General features: G+C 43.2%; 2 protein-coding genes across 2 annotated transcripts; one reads left to right on the top strand and one right to left on the bottom strand.

Annotated features, from left to right (window-relative positions):
* Positions 1–2,153: 2,153 nt before the first annotated feature.
* On the top strand, positions 2,154–4,722 carry LOC149983939 (uncharacterized). The gene has a single exon (XM_090231477.1). It carries the CDS (start codon positions 2,260–2,262, stop codon positions 4,597–4,599), a length of 2,340 nt encoding a protein of 779 aa, XP_090087603.1. The 5' UTR covers positions 2,154–2,259; the 3' UTR covers positions 4,600–4,722.
* Positions 4,723–5,415: 693 nt separating this feature from the next.
* On the bottom strand, positions 5,416–21,475 carry LOC110521512 (MAP kinase-interacting serine/threonine-protein kinase 2). Its single transcript, XM_021599110.3, has 14 exons — positions 21,169–21,475; positions 20,429–20,638; positions 19,880–19,964; positions 19,634–19,735; positions 19,425–19,522; positions 17,192–17,271; positions 16,901–16,974; positions 16,470–16,574; positions 16,023–16,078; positions 15,431–15,526; positions 9,178–9,372; positions 8,817–8,981; positions 8,649–8,689; positions 5,416–8,493 (listed from the first exon to the last, which is right to left on the bottom strand). The coding sequence occupies exons 2-14, from the start codon at positions 20,477–20,479 to the stop codon at positions 8,229–8,231; spliced, it is 1,413 nt and encodes a 470-aa protein (XP_021454785.1). The 5' UTR covers positions 20,480–20,638; positions 21,169–21,475; the 3' UTR covers positions 5,416–8,228.
* Positions 21,476–22,201: the final 726 nt, after the last annotated feature.

Genomic DNA, 22,201 nt, shown 5'->3' with positions numbered 1-22,201 from the left:
GTGTCACAAATTAGAACGCATTACGCAATAGTTTATGACGCTTTAACTGTAGCATTATAATCATGATTAGAGCGGTCCACTTTATGCTCTTGCTACATTTGCTCACTGTTAAACCAACCTTCAAACGCGCCATTAACGGGGCAAATGCTGAACACTACATGTAGCAGGCCTAGATGATAGCTTCCATCGCCAGTATGTTTGCTACAGCAAATAATTATTTCAGGAACGGTGAGAATTTCTCTTCTCGGCCTCTGTTCCTAGGTCTTGATGTGACAATCCTTGTCAAGACAGTTGTGTTTTTGTTCTGCTCGGGCATCATACTGTGGTGCTTATGGGATCTATGGAGAGGAAATGATGACGATGATGACACAGATTTTTTGTAAGTTTAGAAACATGTTTGTGTGTGAGTGACAGAGGCGGCTGGTGGGAGGAGCTATACGAGGATGAGCTCATTGTTGTCTCTGGAATTTAATTAATGAAACGGTATCAAACACATCATACATACAGTTCCATTCGAAAGTTTGGAAACATCTACTCATTCCAGTTATCTTCTTTAAAAAAAAACAATTTTCTACATTGTAAAATAATAGTGAAGACATCAAAACTATGAAATAACACATATGGAATCATGTAGTAACCAAGTGGTAAACAAATCAAAATATTGTTTATGTTTGATATCCTTCAAAGTAGACACCCTTTGCCTTGATGACAGCTTTGCACACTCTTGGCATTCTCTTAACCAGGTTCATGAGGTAGTCACCCTGAATGCATTTCAATTAACAGGTGTGCCTTTTAAAATGTTAATTTGTGGAGTTTATTTCATTCTTAATGCATTTAAGACAATCAGTTGTGTTGTGACAAGGTACGGGTGGTATATAGAAGATAGCCCTATTTGTTAAAAGACCAAGTCCATATTATGGCAAGAGAAACAACAAAATAAGCAAAGAGAAACGACAATCCATCATTATTTTAAGACATGAAGGTCAGTCAATGCGGAAAATTAAGAACTTTCTTGAAAGTTTCTTCAAGTGCAGTCGCAAAAATCATCAAGCTATGATGAAACTGGCTCTCATGAGGACCACCACAGGAATGGAAGATCCAGAGTTACCTCTGCTGCAGAGGATAAGTTCATTAGAGTTGCCAGCCTCAGAAATTGCAGCCCAAATAAATGCTTCACAGAGTTCAAGTAACAGACACATCTCAACATCAACTGTTCAGAGGAGACTGCGTGAATCAGGCCTTCAATGTCAAATTGCTGCAAAGAAACCACTATTAAAGGACACCAATAAGAAGAAGAGACTTGCTTGGGCCAAGAAACATGAGCAATGGACATTAGACTGGTGGAAATCTGTCCTTTGGTCTGATGAGTCCAAATTTTAGATTGTTGGTTCCAACTGCCGTGTCTTTGTGAGACGCAGAGTAGCTGAACGGATGATCTCCGCATGTGTGGTTCCCACCATGAAGCATGGAGGAAGAGGTGTAATGGTGCTTTGCTGGTGACACTAAGTTATTTATTTAGAATTCAAGGCCACAGCATTCTGCAGCGATACGCCATCCCATCTGGTTTGAGCTTTTGTTTTTCAACAGGACAATGATCCAACCCACCTCCAGACTGTGTAAGCGCTATTTGACCAAGAAGGAGAGTGATGGAGTGCTGCATCAGATGACCTTCACAATCACCCGACCATCAACCCAATTGAGATGGTTTGGGATGCGTTAGACCGCAGAGTGAAGGAAAAGCAGCCAACAAGTGCTCAGCATATGTGGGAACTCCTTCAAGACTGTTGGAAAAGCATTCCAGGTGAAGCTGGTTTAGAGACTGCCAAGGGTGTGCAAAGCTGTCATCAAGGCAAAGGGTGGCTACTTTGAAGAATCTCAAATCTTAATTATATTTTGATTTGTTTTAGACATTTTTGGTTACTACATGAATCCATATGTGTTTTTTCATAGTTTTGAGGTCTTTACTATTATTCTACAATGTAGAAAAGAGTATAAATAAAGAAAAACCCTTGAATGAGTAGGTGTGTCCAAACTTTTGACTGGTACTGTATGGAAACCACACATTGGGCTCATTCTATTAATTCTATTCCAGACATTACAATGAGCCCATCCTCCTATAGCCCCTCCCACCAGCCTTGTGTGTGTGTGAGCAATCGAGCGAGAGTCTGTGTGTGTGCTCTGGCCAACACTTGAGGAATTTCATAAATTTCTTGTCTTTACATTTTTTTTATATCAGTGGTATCTTTTCTCACAAGGGACATGCTGAAGGATTTGACCACCCAGCGCTACACTCTATACAGTAGCTGCTTAGACCATGTGAATGAACTGGATGATCTTCCGGAGAACACTGTGCACAAGGTCAGCTGTGGGAGCAGAAGACAGAGGAAGCCACGGCGGAGGCAGCCTCCAGATTCCTATCTTGACTCCAGCCCAGATTATAGCCCTGCTACTAAATGTGACTCTGAATACAACAATGAATATGACTTTTTCTATGACAGGGCCAGTGAATTGGAAACAAAGAGAAAACCTTTATTTTCCTCCAAACGTCATGTCGAGTTACCGTCTGACTGCAAACAGTGTGGGTCTATGCACCTGTGCAACAACGATGATGACAGGTGTGTCAACATCAGAGTGGACACTCCAGAGTCCAGAAACGACACCGCCACCAGCAGTGAGACGGAGTACAGCTTTTGGCCTCTGAACATTATGGGGTCATCTGATTCTATCAGCTCATTTACCTCCTGGTCCTCTTTCAGCTCAACATCCAATCCATCTACTCTTGTGTCTGAGATGAGTGAAACAGTCCATGCTACACCAGTGGTTTCTAAGGATGAGCCATCCTCTACTAACAAAGGTCCTGCTGGCAGGTCAGAGTTGAATAACCCACTGTCAGTAAAAATGCAAGAGAGGCACAATCTAGAGCACAGCATCCGCCGAAAGATCATACGCAGGTTATGGAGACGTGCCATATTGTTGGTTCGAGTTATTGGGATGCTACTCCCAGAAAGACTGAAGCAGGCCACAAAAAGGATTCCTGAAATTCTTTTAATTGTTGAAGAGGAAAATCATAAACCAATGGTATGTGACAAAGTTACAGATCCCAACCAGCACGACAACGCAAAGACCACATTTAAAAAAGATAACACTACTCTTATATCCCAGGTGGCAATCAATGGTCAGAAAGATCTGAAACGAGAAAAGATGGAGACTAGAACATCTAGCAAGCCCTTAGGTTTGAAATTATGTCCAGGGTTGGTGAAGACTCCTCGTCCTCAATGTTTTGTCCATCTTTTTGCATATCCCAAGCAAAGATCATTTTTAATCCGTATGATTGGAGAGGAAACAACTGATTTCCTTGAGATGACTCTGAAGCAAAACCGACAACACCACCTACTGGGAGTGCCTACTCTCTACTCAGACTCCCTGGAGAAGACGGCAGCCGAGGAGGTCACACCACAGCCAGTTCAGTTGGATTTCCATGGTGTAGAAACCCCATTCCTCCCCCAGGAGGTAAGGAACAGACTTGAGTGTCATGTGAAGCATAAAGTGATAAAAAAGCAGTGGGCTCTTCCCAAGCTTGCTTTGAAGTATATAAAAGCCTTTAGGTCAGAAGGCGCTAAGTGTCAGAGATATAAGAGTAAGGACAACGGAAATCTGATTCTAGACAGTAACGCTGAAACAATTTCCCAGCCTCTGATCACTTGCCAACAACTTCAGGATGAGATAGGGCCAATAACAGTAACATCACTGGAAACAGAGGGGGAGAAATCCCTCTCTGCTACATCAAGTCAGTCTGATTATTCTACTGAGAAAAGTGTATGTAGCAGCGTTCTTGTCATAGATACATCCACTCAACCTGATGCGTTGGAAGTTAAAACAACTTATCCCCGGACCAAATTTGAAATAGAACTGAAAAGCAAGTGCCTGGAAATCAGATTGTCTATGCCACAGGGAAGGGTTCCTCCGAAGAGGTTGGTAAAGAAGCTAGTCGGACCAGGTATGCGCATCCCTATACCCAGAGTGACAAATATTTTATTCATGAGAAAGGCATCCATTAAACTTCTTGAGATTAACCTGAAACAGAAGCATTTGGCAAATGCATTGGGAGCACCTACCATCTTCAGCAAGTCTATGGAACTGATCACACCCAAAGAAACTCCTCAGCCTAAGGAAGTGTCAGAGGTAGAGTTTGAATTTAATTGTTCTAAGGCACTTATCAGCAAAGAAATGAGAGACAAGCTAGAGTTCCACATCAAACGCAAAAAAATCCAACACCTCTGGGGTCTGCAGGAATCTCTCAATGCCCTCATACCCAAGGCACCAAAAATGGATCCCAGCAGGGTTTTCCCAAAGCCCAAGTATGACATTGAGGTAGTGACAAGTGACATGCCGTTTTTGATTGACGAACAGAAAGAGGCTTTAGAGGGCAATGTGAGGAAAAAGAAAACTAACAAGAACTGGGGTTACCCAAAACTGATAATGGACTCTCTGAAGGCATTTGAGGTTCCTGAGGCCAAAAACCTGGACAAGAGACACCCTCCAGCAGCTTCTAAGGATGTCCCTGTGGAGCCGATGTCATCAACGTCCTCACAGAACTGAGTAACAAACACCAGAACAACTCCCACAGCAGTCCTGAAGGGAGAAGTGTATCTTGCGCCACAGGTTTGCTCTTAGTTTATTTTGACCCACATATCAAATAAATACCCATTTGGTTGTGTGCAATATTTTTAGGTGAGCTGGAGTAGTTTAAAGTCAACACTAGGGGGAAGACTCAGAATTTGAGCAATGCTCTGACACTGGCATACCGAGCCAGATATAACTCCGCTCCAAGCAAAATAACATTGCATCATTTCCTTGAAATCCCTGGTGAGGTTTGCGCAATCGGTTAGTAGTGCATCTTATGTAATACAATATATTTTAGGACTTAAGTTGACATTCCTTTTCTGCATTCTGTTGAGCAAATGGAAAATTGCAGTATCAGATTGAGCATATGACTCGTGTGCTGAGTATTAACAGGAATTCAGTGTCCCCAGCCCCTGGATTGATAAGCAACACTGCCAGACCTCCTGGGGAAACAGTGGCATCACTTGCCTTGTGTATAGACAGTCATGAATCCTTAACACCTCCGACTCTGGACCAAACCAATTACATGTGACTAGGTTGATAGTAAATATTACTTAACTGCCCCCAAGCAAAGAGCATGTGTCCTTTACTCTGCGTTGTATCTGAGAGTCATTTACAGTAGAATAGATCAAGACTTAAGCCTTGGCCAAGTGATGAACTGGCAGAGTAAAACTATGGTGATTGTGCCAGTTTACAAGTGAAAACATGTTGGAATGGTTCAGCAGTTACATCCTTGAACTGGCCCCTAGGCTTCTAACTATTCCTCAGACAAATAGCAGAATAAGTGGAGAATACTTGTTCAAAGCAATTTATTGTATTTAGAAAAAAAACAATAAAAAAATTCTGCAAGTCATGTTTCTTTGCGTGAACTGCAAATCAGTCCCATGTTACAGTAAAGTGCTTATTTCAATTCAATGTCTCAGAAGTATGATTTGTAAAAAATAAAATAAATCCCGTTAATATTTTGGGCTGGGACAAGAGTTAAAAACAAGGGGCAACAACTCCGAAGAGAAGGCTTGAGTAGAGAACCACGTAGATAAACATTTACGTTACCTCCCTCGAACTGAAATATTTATACATTTGTTCCAATGTTGTTAAAATCTTAAATGCGTTCCCTGTGAGCACCATTCAAATAGTGGGGGAGTGGATTATGACTGTCCAGTTGAAGGTCTCATTTTACACATTGTTGCAAGATCATTTACAAAGTCCAAAACTACTGCATTGGGCAAAAGTAGAAATGGTTATGACTAAGAACACACTGTAGATGTAAGTACTACATCTGCATTTCAGAGAATCACAACCCTAACAAAATAGGGAGACACTTGTCTGATAGAGAAAAAAATAAAAGGCAGGTAGAAACTCAATTGAAAAGGCATTTTCACAACCCCCCAAAAATGCCTTACGCAGCATAATGCTTTTTCTCATATTCTTGATAGCTAGTTAGTTTCCCCAAACAAAGAACAGCTGCATACACAAATTCAAGTAAGTCTTACCATAAGACATAAAACCCCAGAAACATACATTGGTAGAAAGGTTTCAAAAAGATCACAATCAGTGTCCCATGAATCAGCATAATGGGCCTTTTGACACTAAGGGAGCCATTTCTTCCAAGATTACCAAACTGCAGTGGTGGTAACACTACATGGACAGTCATGAGTTTAGTCATTGTACTCCTTGGTGATGAGAACACGCACGTTGTCACTTGTTTTCATGACTTTTTGGCATTGGCTACAGTGTCTTGAGAACCCATCACTAATATAAATTTGTAAATTTCCTAACAGCCAAACTGGTTTCCAAACAGATTGTTGCCAACACTTTCGCATTACAAAATAACATTAAAATAACTGTCACTGGGCATTAATTTAGCTCCAGATAAAACTTCCCTCACACTTTAAAAAAAGGAATAAAAAAAAAGGAACATCTGGTGTTCCACCTGAACAGCACCTGCATGAGGTTGACATCAAAAAATAAAAGCTTAAAAACACGTGTAAAAAAAAGATTTAAAAAAAAGTGGCACAATTAAACATTAACATGGAGTTAAACATTAGTTAACTTTTTAAATAACTCATTAATACAGCTACATGTCCTCGGAAGACTTTTCTGGAATGCTATTCCATTTAGACTTTTCCATCATCTCCGTCACCATGTTAAATGCAAATTATTTCTCCCAAAATGATTTTTTTGCAGTTGTGATGCAATTTGGAATCATTGAGGGTGTCACATTATAGAGGTCAATAGCAGGTTAACCTCTTAACAGAAAAGCCTGATTAAACCCTGAACAAATCCAAGTACATTAGCCAAGTCACGTCGGCTAAAATTTGCATTTCTAACTCTGCTAAATTAAACAGATTATTATGACAGCCATGGCATATTTCCTTTACATAGCAGTCAAATAACTTTAGATGTTTACATTAATACATCTTATGGTTTGATGACAACACTTAGTACACCATTTGGCATGGGAAGCTTTGGCATGGGGAACCAAATTTGCAATTTTCCTGCTCCATGTTTATTGAGGGTAGCATCAGGACAACAAAGATCATGTTCTGGTATCAAATGAGTTGCATGTGCCAAGAACTTTAGGTTAGTGCATAAAGCAACTTCCGCAGAGGCAGGCGCAACATTTAATTCAACCCCTATTGCATTGTAGAAATTCAGGAGGAATTCCCTGATATCAGAAAGAAGAGATGAAAATTGAATGATGCATGGCGATTGGTAGTTTGGCATAATTCATGTCACCTATGAAACTGCATTGTAGCGTAATAAGGGCTGGTTATAGATACATTCTCTGGTACTAGAGGCTCATGGGCACAGCCACAACATTTTGTACTGTGGGCTTAGACCTTCCACAGAGGAGGCTCAGTTGAAGAGTAATTTATCCAAACAATGGACTGCGACAGACACTGGCAGCATTGGCTTCCAGCCTTCTGAACTCCTTCCACTGAATACCTCCACATGTAAAACCCTTCATGTTGGCCATTGCATCAGCGTGTATGCATCTGCTGATGGGACATTCAGACATGGAGAACATTCCAGATAAACTTCATTCACAGTGGATCCAGTTGTAACATGTGGAAGCAGCACAACAGGTAGTCAGTCATTTGGTGTCTGAGCTTGGTTCAACCGTTCTGCCATAGACTCAAAAGAAAAACAGCTTGAAAAGGGCCCCCCCCCTCAGCCTGGATGTGCCATGTATGCAGGCCCTGGCTAATGTGCTTTACAAGTGCTGCTATGGGGCAGAAGGCAGTGAAGCATTTAACAGAGTCCAAAGTGTAAACAGCAGTGTTGTACTTTTCTAATTCTCAGCGCAGCTCAAGCCATTTCTCCAACTGCCATCACATTTCAATTAATAGAGGACACATACGTGGAGCTGCACTGATCAGGAATTTTGGGGATGTGTGCATTTGGGCTGCCGGCTCTGCATCTTTGCCCTCCGAAATATACTTTAGGAGCCAGGCATGGCAGCGGTCTCTCCTGTTAAAGAGGGGGACAAGCCTGCAGTCAGTAAAAGTGTGGTTGAGTTGGGGCCAGGGCGAGGCAGGGGCCAGGCTGAGCGGTCATCTGGAGATCCGAATCAGTGGGTGCGGCTGGTCAAAGGCGGTGATTCAGGCAGATGACGTGATGACGAGGGGGGCGAGGAGCTGGCAGAGCTCAGCGGCAGAGACAGGCCCAGTCTTTAGCAGGCTCTGCCTGCGCTTGGACAGCTTGGAGTTGGATGGAGGGGAGAGGTGCATGGAAGTGGAGCAGGCTGTGATGACAGTGGGAGCCTCGTCAAGCTGCTGCTGCTCTGCCATCACAGCCTGCTCAGCCAGCTGCCGGTTCATGGCCACTGCCTTGCCAGCAAAGAACGTCAGGTCCTTGGCACTGTTCCTGAAAGGGTAGAAGGCACAACCAAACAAATCTTAATGCAGAAGTTGACATTTTAGTTACACTAGTTGTACTTTTATAATGGCGGTGATCAGGCTAGGCTACACTACACTAAATAACATAGCCCAAATCCCTCAGGGACCCAAAGATTAACTCACCTTTGAGGTAGGATGGATGTTGGCAGTGTGTCAGAGAATCCCTAAAAAAAAAAAAATGTTTTAGCAGGTGGTTAGACAAAGGAAACCCCACCCATTCTACCCACTGAAATGTATGTCGAATTCAAAGAGCCTGGGGGGGGGGGGGGGGGGGTTGAGAGTGAGACTTACCCCCTGCACCCAGGGGTGCTGCAGAACCTGGCCGGCACTCAGGCGGTTCTTGGCATCTCTAACAAGAAGTTTGGAGATCAGGTCTTTGGCACTTGAGGAGATGTGAGCCCAGTCCTTCTCTGGAAACTCATACTTCCCTTCCTGGATACTCTCAAACAACATGTTCTAGTGATAAAGAACTTTCATTACCATCAATAAGTAAGGAAACCCAGAGCTTGAATTTCACAATTGTGCGCAAGTCAGTGTAGTTAATGTGCACCTAGGAATATGCCACTATTCCACAAACAGGATACAGTTTCTGGAAAGCACACTAAACAAATGAAAGAATCTGGGTAAGCCAGAGGTGTCCTTTCTTCCTTACCTGGCATGTGTGGCAGGGTTCTCCCATATCCCAGCCACAGTCGCTGCCGCAGCGGCCTACAAAGGGTGGGTAGCCACTCAACAGGATGTAGAGGATGACCCCCAGGCTCCACAGGTCACAGCGCTTGTCATAGTTTGTGGCCTCCTCACTGAAGGCCTCCACCACTTCAGGGGCCATGTACTCTGCCGAGCCACACTGCAGGAAACAGACCGAGACAGCAGGGTTAGTTAGCTCTGGGCTGGGCGCAGTCAACGCCCCGAGGCTACTGCGGAGGTTAAACAGAGCCGAGTGTAATGCTGTGGGTACAACAGTGAAAAGGAAAATATGTCTATGCTGTCCAATGTCCCTGAACAAGTCATTTTTTGGACCGCAGCATTCCTCACTAGTGGGAAGGATTATCCACACTGATGGGAGTCCTTTAAGTGCCCCTGCTTTCCAAAACATCTGTTCTGTAGAAAATGTAAGGAGGCATGGAGAACATATACAATGATCTAGGTAGGGTAGGGCAGTGAGTGATGACTAGGGCCCTGTGCGACAGCCTGTTCTTCGCACTCAAAGCTCAGTGGACTGACTGAACAGGCTATGATTGCCTGCGTAGGATGTGAAACTAGGCCCAACACCGAGCTAGGAAAAGAACGCAGTTGCATAACGGCGACAAACAAATGACCAAATGGGGTTAATACTTTCTAAAACACAGTGAAGAGATGTGGGTCACTGCTGGTTTTTGCAGGACAGGAGAACAAAGACATTCCTTAGGAGTTGGCTTGCCCTACTCTGATCAAATGATCTTCTCTTCGGCTTACTTTCAGAGAAACTGAACAACCGCTGGGAAAATGCTGGCGTTTGAAAGATTCTAGCTTTAGTTCCACTAGGGCCAAAACTTTGTTTAACCTTTCAAGGAACTAGAGTCAAAAACACATTTCTGAACAGATTAAATATGTTGTGTTAGAATGACCAGACCACAGAAACTAAACCCAGAGCTCAGGTCAGCAGAGGTATCAAGGATGCACTTAATACTCCTGATTGGCTAGTTTTATAATGGAAAGTGCTCTGGTTGAAGGAGACCAAAGCACCCCTCTAGTAAAAAAATAAAACATGCTATGGAATGAGAGCCTGCTAAAGCACCAGGGCTCTGAACAGCTCAGTTTTGTGGGGTGGTTTGAAGCATAATTGTGTTCTTCACTTTAAAAATATCCCATTCCTCGGTCCGAGGAGAGGGGTCTGTTTGCACACAGCTAGCCTCTTGTCAGATGAAGCAGATCCTAAGCTATAGGACTTTTGCTAGCAGACTGGAATATGTTCCGGGATTCCTACAATGGCATTGAGTACACCACATCCGTCTTCATCAATAAGTGCATCGATGACGTCGGTCCAACGGTGACCGGACGTACATACCCAACTAGAAGCCATGAATTGCAGGCAGCAGCCGCATTGAGCTAAAGGCTAGAGCTGTCACTTTCAAGGAGCGGGACCCTAAACCGGAAGCTTATAATAAATCCCGCTATGCCCTCCGACAAACCAGCAACAGGCAAAGCGTCAATACAGGACTAAGATCGAGTCGTACTACACCGGCTGCGACACTCGACAGAGGTGAAAAGTCCTGCAAACCAATTACAGACTACAAAGGAAAGTAAAGCCGAGAACTGCCCAGTGACGCAAACCTACTGGACGAGCTAAACTTTTTCCATTCTCGCTTTGAGGGAAATTACACTGAAACATGCATGAGAGCACCAGCTGTACCGGAAGACTGATCATCGCCGCAGCTGATGTTAGTAAGATCTTTAGACAGGGCAACATTCACAAGTCCTCAGATCCTCAAAAGGTTCTACAGCTGCATCATCACTGCCTGGTATGGCAACTGCTTGGCCTCCGACCACAAGGCACTACAGAGGGTAGTGAGAATGTCCCAGTACATCACTGGGGCCAAGCTTCCTGCCATCCAGGACCTCTATACCAGGCAGTGTCAGAGGAAGGCCCTAAAACTTGTCTGACTCCAGCCACCCTAGTCAGACTGTTCTCTGCTACCACACTAAGCGGTAGCTGAGCGCAAAGTCTAGGTCCACGAGGCTTCTAAACAGCTTCCACCCCCAAGCCATAGGTCTCCTGAACAAATGACCACCCAGACTATTTGCATTGCCCACCCCCCCACCACTCTCATCTATCCATAGTCCCTTTAATTAACTCTACCTACATGTACATACCACCTCAACTAACCAGTGCCCCCCGCACATTGACTACTGGCACACCCCATATACACATACGTTATTTTTTTACTGCTGCTCTTTAGTTACTTCTTATTCGTATCCATATTTTTATTTTCTTTAACTGCACTGTTGGTTAGGGGCTCTTAAGTAAGCATTTCACTGTAAGGTCTACACTTATTGGGAGCGGAGTTGCTGTGCAGGAGATTGACCATCCTAAGACAAGTGACTAAAGAAAACTAAAGCAAAAAAAAAAAGGTTTGAATGACCATTTATTTTGATACCAGAACTCACCAAAATGGGCTTGCCCTGCCTAGCAACAGCATCATGGAACAAAATATGTTTGTTCACCAAGGTGCTTGAGGAGTATGATAATCAAAAGAGTACTCGTGTTTCAGAGCCCCCTTCAAAAACATGGCTAAGCCCAGTAGCCAGCTTATGACTGCTCAGGGCATGACAAGGATATGGGACAGCCAAAGGGGATAAGGTGAGGGAGCTCTGCTCAACTGATTTGTAGAGCAGCAGATATACTTCATCCTGCTGGTGCAATACTATTGAAGACTATCAGTCTTCGACTCTTTAATCCTTCCTGCGGTGACAGAGATGGTGGCTAATCAGCCGACATTGATTTCTGCCAACAAATTCTCACCGCAACCTGGAGCTTTCCTAACCATATGACCAGTCAACTCATAACACAGCTGCCTTTGCTTGACCGCTTAAAGAAAGAGGTCTTTCATTAGCACTTCAGCGCCTGACAAGTCAGAAAAATTGGGAATTCCCCTTAAAGCTGCAGTAAACAGAATTCCTGCCCCATTTCCAGTTTGTTAAAATAAGTGTTAAAATTCCAGTTTCCTTAATTTCAGTTTGTGACAAAGCATTGTATAGTGTTTACAGAACCATTGTATTAGCTAAATCGCTATGAAATAACTTTTCATTTAACCAAAAATACTGAATTTCAGCTTGTGTACAAAATCAAAAGACAGAAAACAGGGAGCATAGAAATAGACCACAGAGCAGATCTACCGCTTCTTAGACTTGCTTTCAATGAGAATGACAAATCTATAAAACTCACAAATGTGAGTTTGGTCAGGAAGCCCAAAAAGTCACATTAAAGCTTTAAGTTGCACCACATGCCTGTATGTGTTCACTGCTGCACACAGCCTCATGCAGACCTGATTACACCACTAAATTCTCAGGAAACCACTTGAACATGATTCTCAGAAAAGAGACCATTCCCTGAAAGTAAACCCCCTTAAGGCTCAACCGCTACAAGTACAGTAACCACAACATTTCCTAAGTGTGCTTTCTATAGGACTGACCAGATAGTCGACAGGCTGTTGGCAACCAAGAATATTTGCACTTATAAATAAATCCCATCGTGCACAGGACTTGTCTGATTCATGCATGTCTCAGTGGACACTTCCATTGCAGAGGCCAAGAGGAAGACACGATACTGAAATATTATATGGTTATAGTATTTCTAATTATGATGCAACACAATAAATCAAATATTTTATAACAAATGTACACTCCAATGTTGGATATGTTCCCTGTCCGGTTCTGAAACAATCTTCAGTGCACTGTAAAATTGGCACCTTTCCCTGTATTGCTATGTGCATAATTGCAAAGTTAACCAGGATATTGGAACGAGAACAATTCAGAGGCAGCAATGAGAAAACAGCCCTTGCCTTACAAAAATGTTTGTTAGAACAGAATGGTAGTTATAATTGTGTTTACCTAGTTCCAAACTGGCAGACTTCCAAACTTGTTTTCTAACATAACCTCATAACACATACATGCAGCGCTTGCTCCGACACCATCCTTTTTCTTGATCTCATTGTTGTTAGAATTATGATTATAATACATAATGTTATCATTAATAGGCTTAATACCTTAACTTAGTTATACCCGTTTTTCAATATATAGGCTACTGAATTAATCATTTACGCTTTGAAATGCAATCACATTTTGTTTTTAAATGAAACTAAAGTTTACCTAAAATAGTCTAAACAATAAACCGCAATTCAAGAATGCATGAAACTGTTTAGTCTACTGTAATAAAGGCTTTATACATTTATTAGAACAGACTGGCACACTAGTATTTAAGTTGTTCCAAATGGTCAGGAAAAAAAATATTGTAATCTAACAGCAACTGTTTGGCACAACGCTCACAACACTTCAGCCTTTACCCTCCTTTTCCCCTGATCTCCAGTAGTTTCCACAATAAGTAAAATGTCATCCACACATCGGACTTCTTTAAACATGTGCCAGTCACAGGCTGTCATTTTATTTAACAGTGACCATCAAGCGGTAGTCAGTGACCATCAAGCGGCAGTCATTAATCAGTGTGCTTAAAGCATCAGACAAGCTCAGTGCATATGTAGTTAACACAGAAAAATACATTTAAACATTTCGACCAATCGATTGGTGGAAAGAACAGGACGGCTTTTGGTTGACCAAGGTTGTTTTGTGTGTGTAAATACTATGAAACATTGGGGAATAACACACTAAGTGTGGGGATGTGGGGAAAAGTATGTCAGGAAAGAAAATCAGATAAGAATGGCCTGAACAGAGACTAGGAAAAACAAGGGAGAGGCGCATGAGCAGTGCTGGGTACACACCACTCCCCCGCACTCTTTCACTCTCCCCCTGGCTCAGCCAATCAAAGCACAGTTGCTAGTAGGCACAAGGGCAATTTATCTGGAACAACCGTTAGACATGAGGCTTTTGTGTTATGAATACAAAGAGAAATGCAGGCTTGCACACATGTGGTGAGAAAGTGGGTAGAGATTACAGTGCAAGAGCAGAGACCAGAGGGTGGGCGGCAATGTTATTTCAGTTTCTACATGTTACAGCTCAAGTGCTACCAGGGGAATGTAGCAGAAGATCAGTGACAGGAGACATGGTCTCGTTCCGATTACTGTTAAAATAAGCTTCTCATTCAACCACTTCCACATACTGTAGCATGGTTTGGCCTCGCGGTCTGCACAAACGTGCAATCTGTTCCCTGTAGCCTTGCCTCAAGGATATTATATCTAGTTCTTCACACAGGAATTACAAAATATATTTATTCAAAGATGTCCAGTCTGACCCAGGGCCAGGTCAATCTCTCTCATAACAAAGACCAGTCTGAAACCAGAGGGGGGGGGGGGGGGGGGGGGGGGGTGCAGACAAGGCTATCCTCAGACTGCCCTGAGAGCTGAGACCCAAGATCACAGAGGAGACCACTCAGCACTCACACCACCCTGTCTGTCTCCAATATGGGCCAAACTATAATTCCCACAAATAGTCAACAGCCTGCCAACAGGCTACCCAAGCTAGGTCAGGTTACAATGAAAACACCCCCACATTTCTCCCTCTAACTAGCCTGGTTATCTGGGTCACCTGCTCACATCCATCTCCCTCTGACAGGAGAGGCACAGAATGGGATAGTTGCCCTTTACATTTGAAGAATTCCAGTAACATTGTGCCAGTCAGGGTTTAAAAGTAGTTTTTTTTTTAATGAAACTTTGGCTTAACCCATCATGGCCTAGCCCCAGGTGCCTCACCATTTCCACTGATAAGTAGCAGGATGTGGACATTAAACTTTCAGGAATCTGAATGGCGCTGATAAGTGCTTCTCAGATACCTAAGCATAGGAGCTGCCAGATAGGAGAGCGTGCCAAAGGTGTGTGTGTTTATACACGGGCTGAGAGTCAATCCCCATCATTACAATGAAACCAGCCGACAGTTAACTTTGTCCCTGGCCTTAGATACCAGCACACCTTCTCCCTGGTTCCCAATGAGAGGGCTTCCTGCAAGTGACACCACCTGGGCTTGTCCAATACCGTACAGGCAAGCCAATCTACATAGGGAGCAGAATTGTAAAACCACCCTGCCTCAGACAAAGGCACAAGAAAGCCCTCACTGGGGCTTTGCTGTACCATGTCCTAATAGTCACACCACCTCTGCTTTCCATAGAATTTCAGTTTCCTGCCCAAAGCCTTGCCACAGGCCTATTTACATGGAGTCAAAACTAGACTGGCTAAACAGAGTGTAGTAGACAGACTTACTGGAGTGAGGAGCTCTGGGGTGGAGATGGGAGAGCTGTCGCTGTTTAGCTTGATCCCACTACCCAGGTCAAAGTCACAGATCTTCACTGGCGAGATCTACAAAGGAAGGGAAATGGGCACGTTTTAGAAATTTTACAAAACAATTCTACTGTTTCTCAAAATATTTGACCAGGGTGCTGGTTATGGTCTACAGCTCCATTGAGTGATGGCAGAAGGCGATTTATGGCCAAATCAAACTGGGTGGATTGAGCCCTGAATGCTGATTGGCTGACAGCCATAGTATTCAGACCATATACCACAGTATGACCAAAGTTATTTTTACTGCTCTAATTACATTGGTAAACAGTTTATAGCAGTAAGGCACCTCGGGGGTTTGTGATATATGGCCAATATACCACAGCTAAGGGCTGGGTACAGGCACTCTGCATTGTGCCAGACATTAAGAACAGCCATTATCCGTGGTATATTGGCCATATAAACCCCCCCCCCCCCCCCCAGGCCTTATTGTGTACTCATACTTCCAGATTAGAGTGGCCAATACGCCAGTGGCTACAGATATCTACAAATCAGACACCTGTAAATGGAAACGTACTTTGTCCGCATGCTCACATAAGATGTTCTCCGGCTTCAGATCTCTATGTGCCATTCCTGTAAAAATGAAACGCAGAGTCATTCTGATGCATGAATAATTAGGCAATAGACAGAAGAGGGGGGGGGGTTAGCATGTGTCAAATGACCAGCCTGGGCCACTGCTAGGGATCACATGGGAACCATGGCTTTGACTTAACAGCCCAGGTGTTGAGGGAACACGCGAGACCTTTGAACCATTTGTGATTCTACCCAGAAGTAGATTAGTGGGCCGAGCCTTTTATCTGCTGAAACCAGATCAGTAAAAGTTGCATTGTAAAGCCCTTATGATAAATGCCAGCCAGCCCATCTCCAGATGCCAGCGCCCTTCCCAGTCCCCATATGAAACCCCATCCCTTGGCCTGCCAAGCAAGCCCTGGTCTGTGGCTCAACCTGGTTGTAGCAGACTTACCTTTGTTATGCAGGAAATCCAGAGCGCTGGCGATGTCCTGCACCACAACGCAGGCTTCCTGCTCACTGAAGTGTAGTCTCCTGTGGATGTGAGCCAGGACTGTACCTGCAGGTTAACGCCACACTTGTTACCCTGCTCAACCCTATCACCCTATGTGTATTAAAAGTGCCTGTATTAAGATTAGGGTTGCTTAATTCCTGTAACTTTCAATAAATTCCAAGGTTTTCCAGAAATCCTGGTTGCATGATACCAGATTTCCTCCTCATTCCAGGAATCCTCTAACCGGGATTTCTGGAAAACCAGGGAATTTATAGAAAGCTGCAGGAATTTCCACCCTAATTAAGACACACTAAGAAATTCAATGAGAAGCATGCAGAAGGAAGTGGTGCAATTTACTTTTAAAGCCTTTAAACCCTGTTAGAAGCACTCACCCCCTCTCAGCATTTCAAACACCAAGTAAAACTTGTCTTCCTCCTCAAAGAACTCCACCAGCTCCAGGATGTTTCTGCAGTGAAGGACAGGACACTGGTCAAAACTAATCACACGACAGTCATTACTTAAAAAGATTCTTCAGTCAAGGAATTTAATTGAATAACTATAAAGACTTTGCTCAGGGCATTGCTCATTTACAGTGCCATGAAGGTGTAATGAGGTAAGCTGCTTTCTACTATAATATATTATTCAGAGGTCCCTGTGGTTGGGCGTCTAAGTAGTAATCTTACCTGTGACCCTGGCACTGGTACAGCATCTCCACCTCCCTGAAGACGCGACTGCGGCTGTGACCGGGTCTCTTCTCAATGATCTGCAATGGAGAAGTCTGGGTTAAGGGCCACTGGGGTAACAATCACACATGCATAAAATCCTATTAATATACTGTGTAAGGACTGGAAATATACCATTGAGCCCTTAGGTTCACCTTTCTCAACTTCCAACCTTTAGGCACAGTTAGGATGAAGGGTTAACCTACTTCTGGGGTCTGCCAAGTGCCTAACCACCCAGAGAGCCAACGGGTGGAGAATCAAGGCCCCACACCTCTAAATATTGTATACCATATTCCAACCTTCCATGCTTGTGCCGTGAAATTACAAGGCAAAGGGTTCCCAAAGACTTGTATTGACAATAGAGCAACGACTAAATATAGTTCTAGTGCTGCTGTGGGTTGCTGCCTGGCAGCCCAGCTTGTTGCACAGCCAAGGGAGACTGCTGACACCAAAAGCAAAGGCCTGAATTTTCCAGCCACCCCCTCATTGTCTGAGGGTGTACGTGACGCTCTTCCTGCTAGATGGATTAGGGCTGCCATTGAACCCCACCGGGTCAGAGCACAATGACTGTCTAGGATTAGGGGCCTGTGTGTCCCCAAAGCCTAGGGACTATTTTAAAAGAGTCCGCACCCAACCAGTGACTTTCTCCTGATCACAACCTCCAACGAGTAGCCTACATGTAGCAGAGCAGACACCAGTATCGATTAACTGATAATGGAAAAATTGACAGCTAAATGAAGAGCTAACGCTGTGGGGGTGAGCGCCCTTTGTCCTTGGAGGGTTGTGGGGGTTTTACTGTCCTGTTGCAAACAGTCACCGATCACCTCCAGGGGCTATAAATCCCCACAGCATGGCTTTAGGAGGGCCCCATTGAGTCATACTGCAGGTTTGTAAATCAGATGCATGAACGCCCAGGAGCACTCCTTATGCAGGACCCGAGGACGCAGCTAGCCAGGCAGGCCCCTTTGGGATTGTTTTCCTGCAGTTTTGGATTTTGTTGGGATTGCAACACCAGGAGCCCCAGCCCCCCATCCAGCTGTCGAGAGGGGGAGGGGTGGCTGGCAAGGACATCTGGGCAGTTGAGGTCTAGGCGGGGACTTCAAGTACTTGGTTCTCCCACACCCCTCCCCATAGAATCCTCCTCAAAGGATTCCTCTATAGTAAACTATTTAACACCAGTATGTTTATTAGAAAGGGAACAAATACCATTAATATACTGGATGCAAAAGTAACAGTCTTGCAGCAGTATACAAGGAATCCATACCAAATATGGAACAAACTCAATCTTACGACACTTCTGCAAAGTGAAAAACTGCCAAAATTGAATTTCACAACATTTACTTGCTCAATGCAAAAGAGAGAAAAAGCAGCAAGGCACAGGAATCCAAAACATTATCAATCTGCATCCCTTTATGTAAAAAAAATAATGAATTTTAAAAAATTCTAGAGGAAAAAATAAATAAATTTTTTAAAAAATTTAAAAAAGTGTAAACACCCTAGGTCATAACCCTCAACATGTTTTGGCACTGCTGCCAGTACACAATGTTCTCACCACTAGGAGCCTGGCTGACAAATGAGAGCAAAGAGGATGTAGCCTTCCGCTGGCTCGGATTGGCTGGCAGAGTCAGAAAAACACTGGGGAAGTTTCTGTGCTAGCAGTAGCTAGGCCCCCAGTGCCCATAAAACCACAGCAGAAGCACAACACTGAGTGAGAGCCTCAGACATCCGTTTCAAAGGGCTGAACAGAACAAACATGACGACATCTGTCTAGGGAATTGAACAATGTCCCAAACAAGTACATTTCCAAGAGTACATGCTACAAATTTAGATGCCGGAGAGGACATTGATGATTCAGGGTCATTAAATTGATTCAGGGTTTACATTTCAATAGCAATTCCTCCCAGTGGGGCTAATGATCAGGTGACCATGTGCAGTTATCTTCATATTGATCAAATGCCAAAGCAGCAAGGAAGTGAAATGTAAGATGACAGCAGTCACAGGCCCTTGTCAGGAGCGTGACACACTTCAAACATTATCCTCTGAGGGACGCAATATCCTGGGAGAGCTTTCAACCATTCCTAAAAAAAAAATCCTCATCCACAAATTTTAAACAAGCCACTCAAGACAATAACATGTTCAGGCACATATTGGGGTTCCTTTTTACAGAACTTGTGCAGCATGAGAAACATCTTACCTTGACAGCATATTCTTTATTGGTGATGAGGTTGATGCAGGTCTGTACTCTTGCATAAGCCCCCTCTCCAAGTACCTCTGACTGCAGGCTGTAGACATCTGGTGGGACAAATTTATATTTAAAAAAAAATAAATTCACCAGATAGATTAAATATGTTGTACCATAATCTAGAGAATCTGTCCTTTAGATGAGATAAGAAAATTACTCACCCTCAAATCGGCCAGAGAAGCTGTCAGTTGCCCTGCAACGCTTTTTCTTCTTATTTCTCTTCTTGGCATCAGGGATGTCAATAGGCTTGCTGGAGGTAATATCTACACAATCAGAAACATCTGTATGAATACTAGGGTGCTACTTAACATAGGAAATGCTACTACTGAGTTGGTGTCCCAGGATGCTGACATTGGCCTCTTGTAGTAAGTGATTAGTAAAAACAAAACAAAAAAAGGAACACTTACCATGTCTATTTGACAAATCAAAATTGAAGTCTGAATTAAGGAGGGAACCATTTGTGAATTCATCACCCACAAAGGGATTTGGGCCCTAGATGAGAACACATGTGTGAATTTCAACTAATAACAGTTCAGCATTCAAAATGACCCATAAGACTGTGATAAAATGATCAACCCATTAGCTCCAGTGGCCATGGTCTCATGGCATCCACTACAATATTGGAATCAATTTAAGAATTTCACAGTTGATACAGTGTCCAGTGAAAAATTATGTGCACTGCCCACTTGTACAAGGCTTCATATCCAATAACAGCATCTGAACCAAATTTCACTCAATTGTCCAAGTAGACCCGTTCCCTAGACAACTCAGTCATTACCCATATTTGCATTTGTGAAGACTGAACATTGGTGGCAAGGACACGTTTGTCACCCAAATGTGAAGACAGACGTCATTAAATATAGAAGGATGTGGTTACATACTGCAAGATGCAGCCTAGTCCCACTTCTCCATCTTGTAACCAACGCAACCTAATAGAAACAGTAACGTTAACTAACCTTGAAAGAGCGATGGAATCCAGTGACTTCGGTGATCTTATTTTGCACCATTTTGCATCGATTAAAGATTACTATGAAGGACTGATGGCGGCTGCAGCATGTAAGTACTATCAAATTGTACTCTCTCCCGAAACAGAATGTTTCTTCAGAGACTGAAGCAAATGATCCCTGCGTTCTCTGGTCAAGATGATGCAGGGCTTAACCGGAGCACTGTTAAAAACATGTATAGCATAACGTTAGACAACAATCGGGAATTGTGGTCAATAATAGCCTAAACCATAGATCAAGATAGATAAGCGGTGAAACAATTTAAGAATACTTAAGATAGTTCACAAGTATCGCAGCATGCCCGGTTGTCTGACATTAAAAACACGCTAAATGAACACTAGTCAGACTAGAAGAAAACACTGCACACTGGACACTGCTGGATCACTGCACAGTAACACGAATACGCAGTTAGTCAACTAGCTAGCTAAAATGAATCAATTACATCAATATCCTACCCATAATTAAATACTAACGTCACCCGACAAAAAATAATAAGCGTGAAACAATATGGTATGACATTTTAAGTCAATTAATCGACTTGGCTAGACAGATAGCTAACGTTAACTGTTACTGTAGCTATGCGAACGCTGTCAAAAGCCACCGCCAGAAGCATTCATTTCGCTTAACGCCGAACAGAAAGGACGTCAAGCAAAAGTAACTAGCCTATTATCGACAAACTACGTTTAATTTACCCTCTTGTCTTTTTTCAGAGCTCCAGCGTAAACACGGTTGTTTGACACACTGCTTTCGTTAAAGCCGCAGCGATGGTCGAGGATTTGCCAGATCGTGAGTGGGTGGAAGGTGGAACGAAATGCAGCCCAACAAGTATTTATAATCTCACGATTGTCTCCGCCCATTTCTCGAATAATCCAGTCATTTTAGTACTCGCCCCCGAAACACAGCAACAGACAGTTTATCATATGGGCTGGGGTGACGTGTGTATTTTACAGGTCTGATTCAAATTCAGTACATATAGCTTCCGTCTTTCCTAACACCGTCTCGTCTCCTTCACCCTTCACAGAACTGATATTACTAGTTATATGAAATCTGAGTGATTGGTTTAGGGAGAAGGGACAGGGGACAGAAATAGAACTGGGCGAGAGTGGATTGCTTTCATTTTTTACGTTTTAGTAATTTAGCAGACACTTATCCAGAGCAATTTACAGTACATTATTCTTACAATAGCTAGGTGGGACAACCACACATCACAAGTATAGTAAGTACTCATTTCCTCAATAAAGTAGTTATCAGAAAAGTCAGAGCTAGGAGAGTTCAAGTGCAAGTGTTGTTTAGGAACGTTTTTTAATTTTTGGTGAGGAGTGGGATTATTGCATTGGGAAACATCCCACGTCTATTTCTATGAGCACAAGAACTGTTCATGACAAAAACTGTTCACACCCATCATGTTTATTTCCTGCAATTCTACACATTTTGTCACAGGTGCAGAGAAAGTTTAGCAGTTTCAAAGTAAATTTTCTTGCAATTCTATACATTTTGCCATGTCCAATGTGTATTCATGTGATATTTGTCTTCATCAAGTACAATGCTATCTTGAGAGTCGTGACGTAGCATCGACACATTTCAGAAACGGCTGAGGTGATACACAGCCAATCAATGTTCTCTCACAGCAGTGATAATGAAATAACTCTCTATTTTCAAATGTGTTATCTTCCCTGTTGCTTAAAGAGCAAGTTAAGCCCAAGCAACATTGACACAATGAGTAAA

The sequence above is a fragment of the Oncorhynchus mykiss genome, chromosome 4, assembly GCF_057628025.1.
Source record: "Oncorhynchus mykiss isolate SJ-2025 chromosome 4, ASM5762802v1, whole genome shotgun sequence".
In the NCBI taxonomy this organism is placed as follows: Eukaryota; Metazoa; Chordata; class Actinopteri; order Salmoniformes; family Salmonidae; genus Oncorhynchus; species Oncorhynchus mykiss.
Note: the sequence above shows the minus strand (reverse complement) of the source record. Positions and strands in the feature narration are given on the sequence as shown.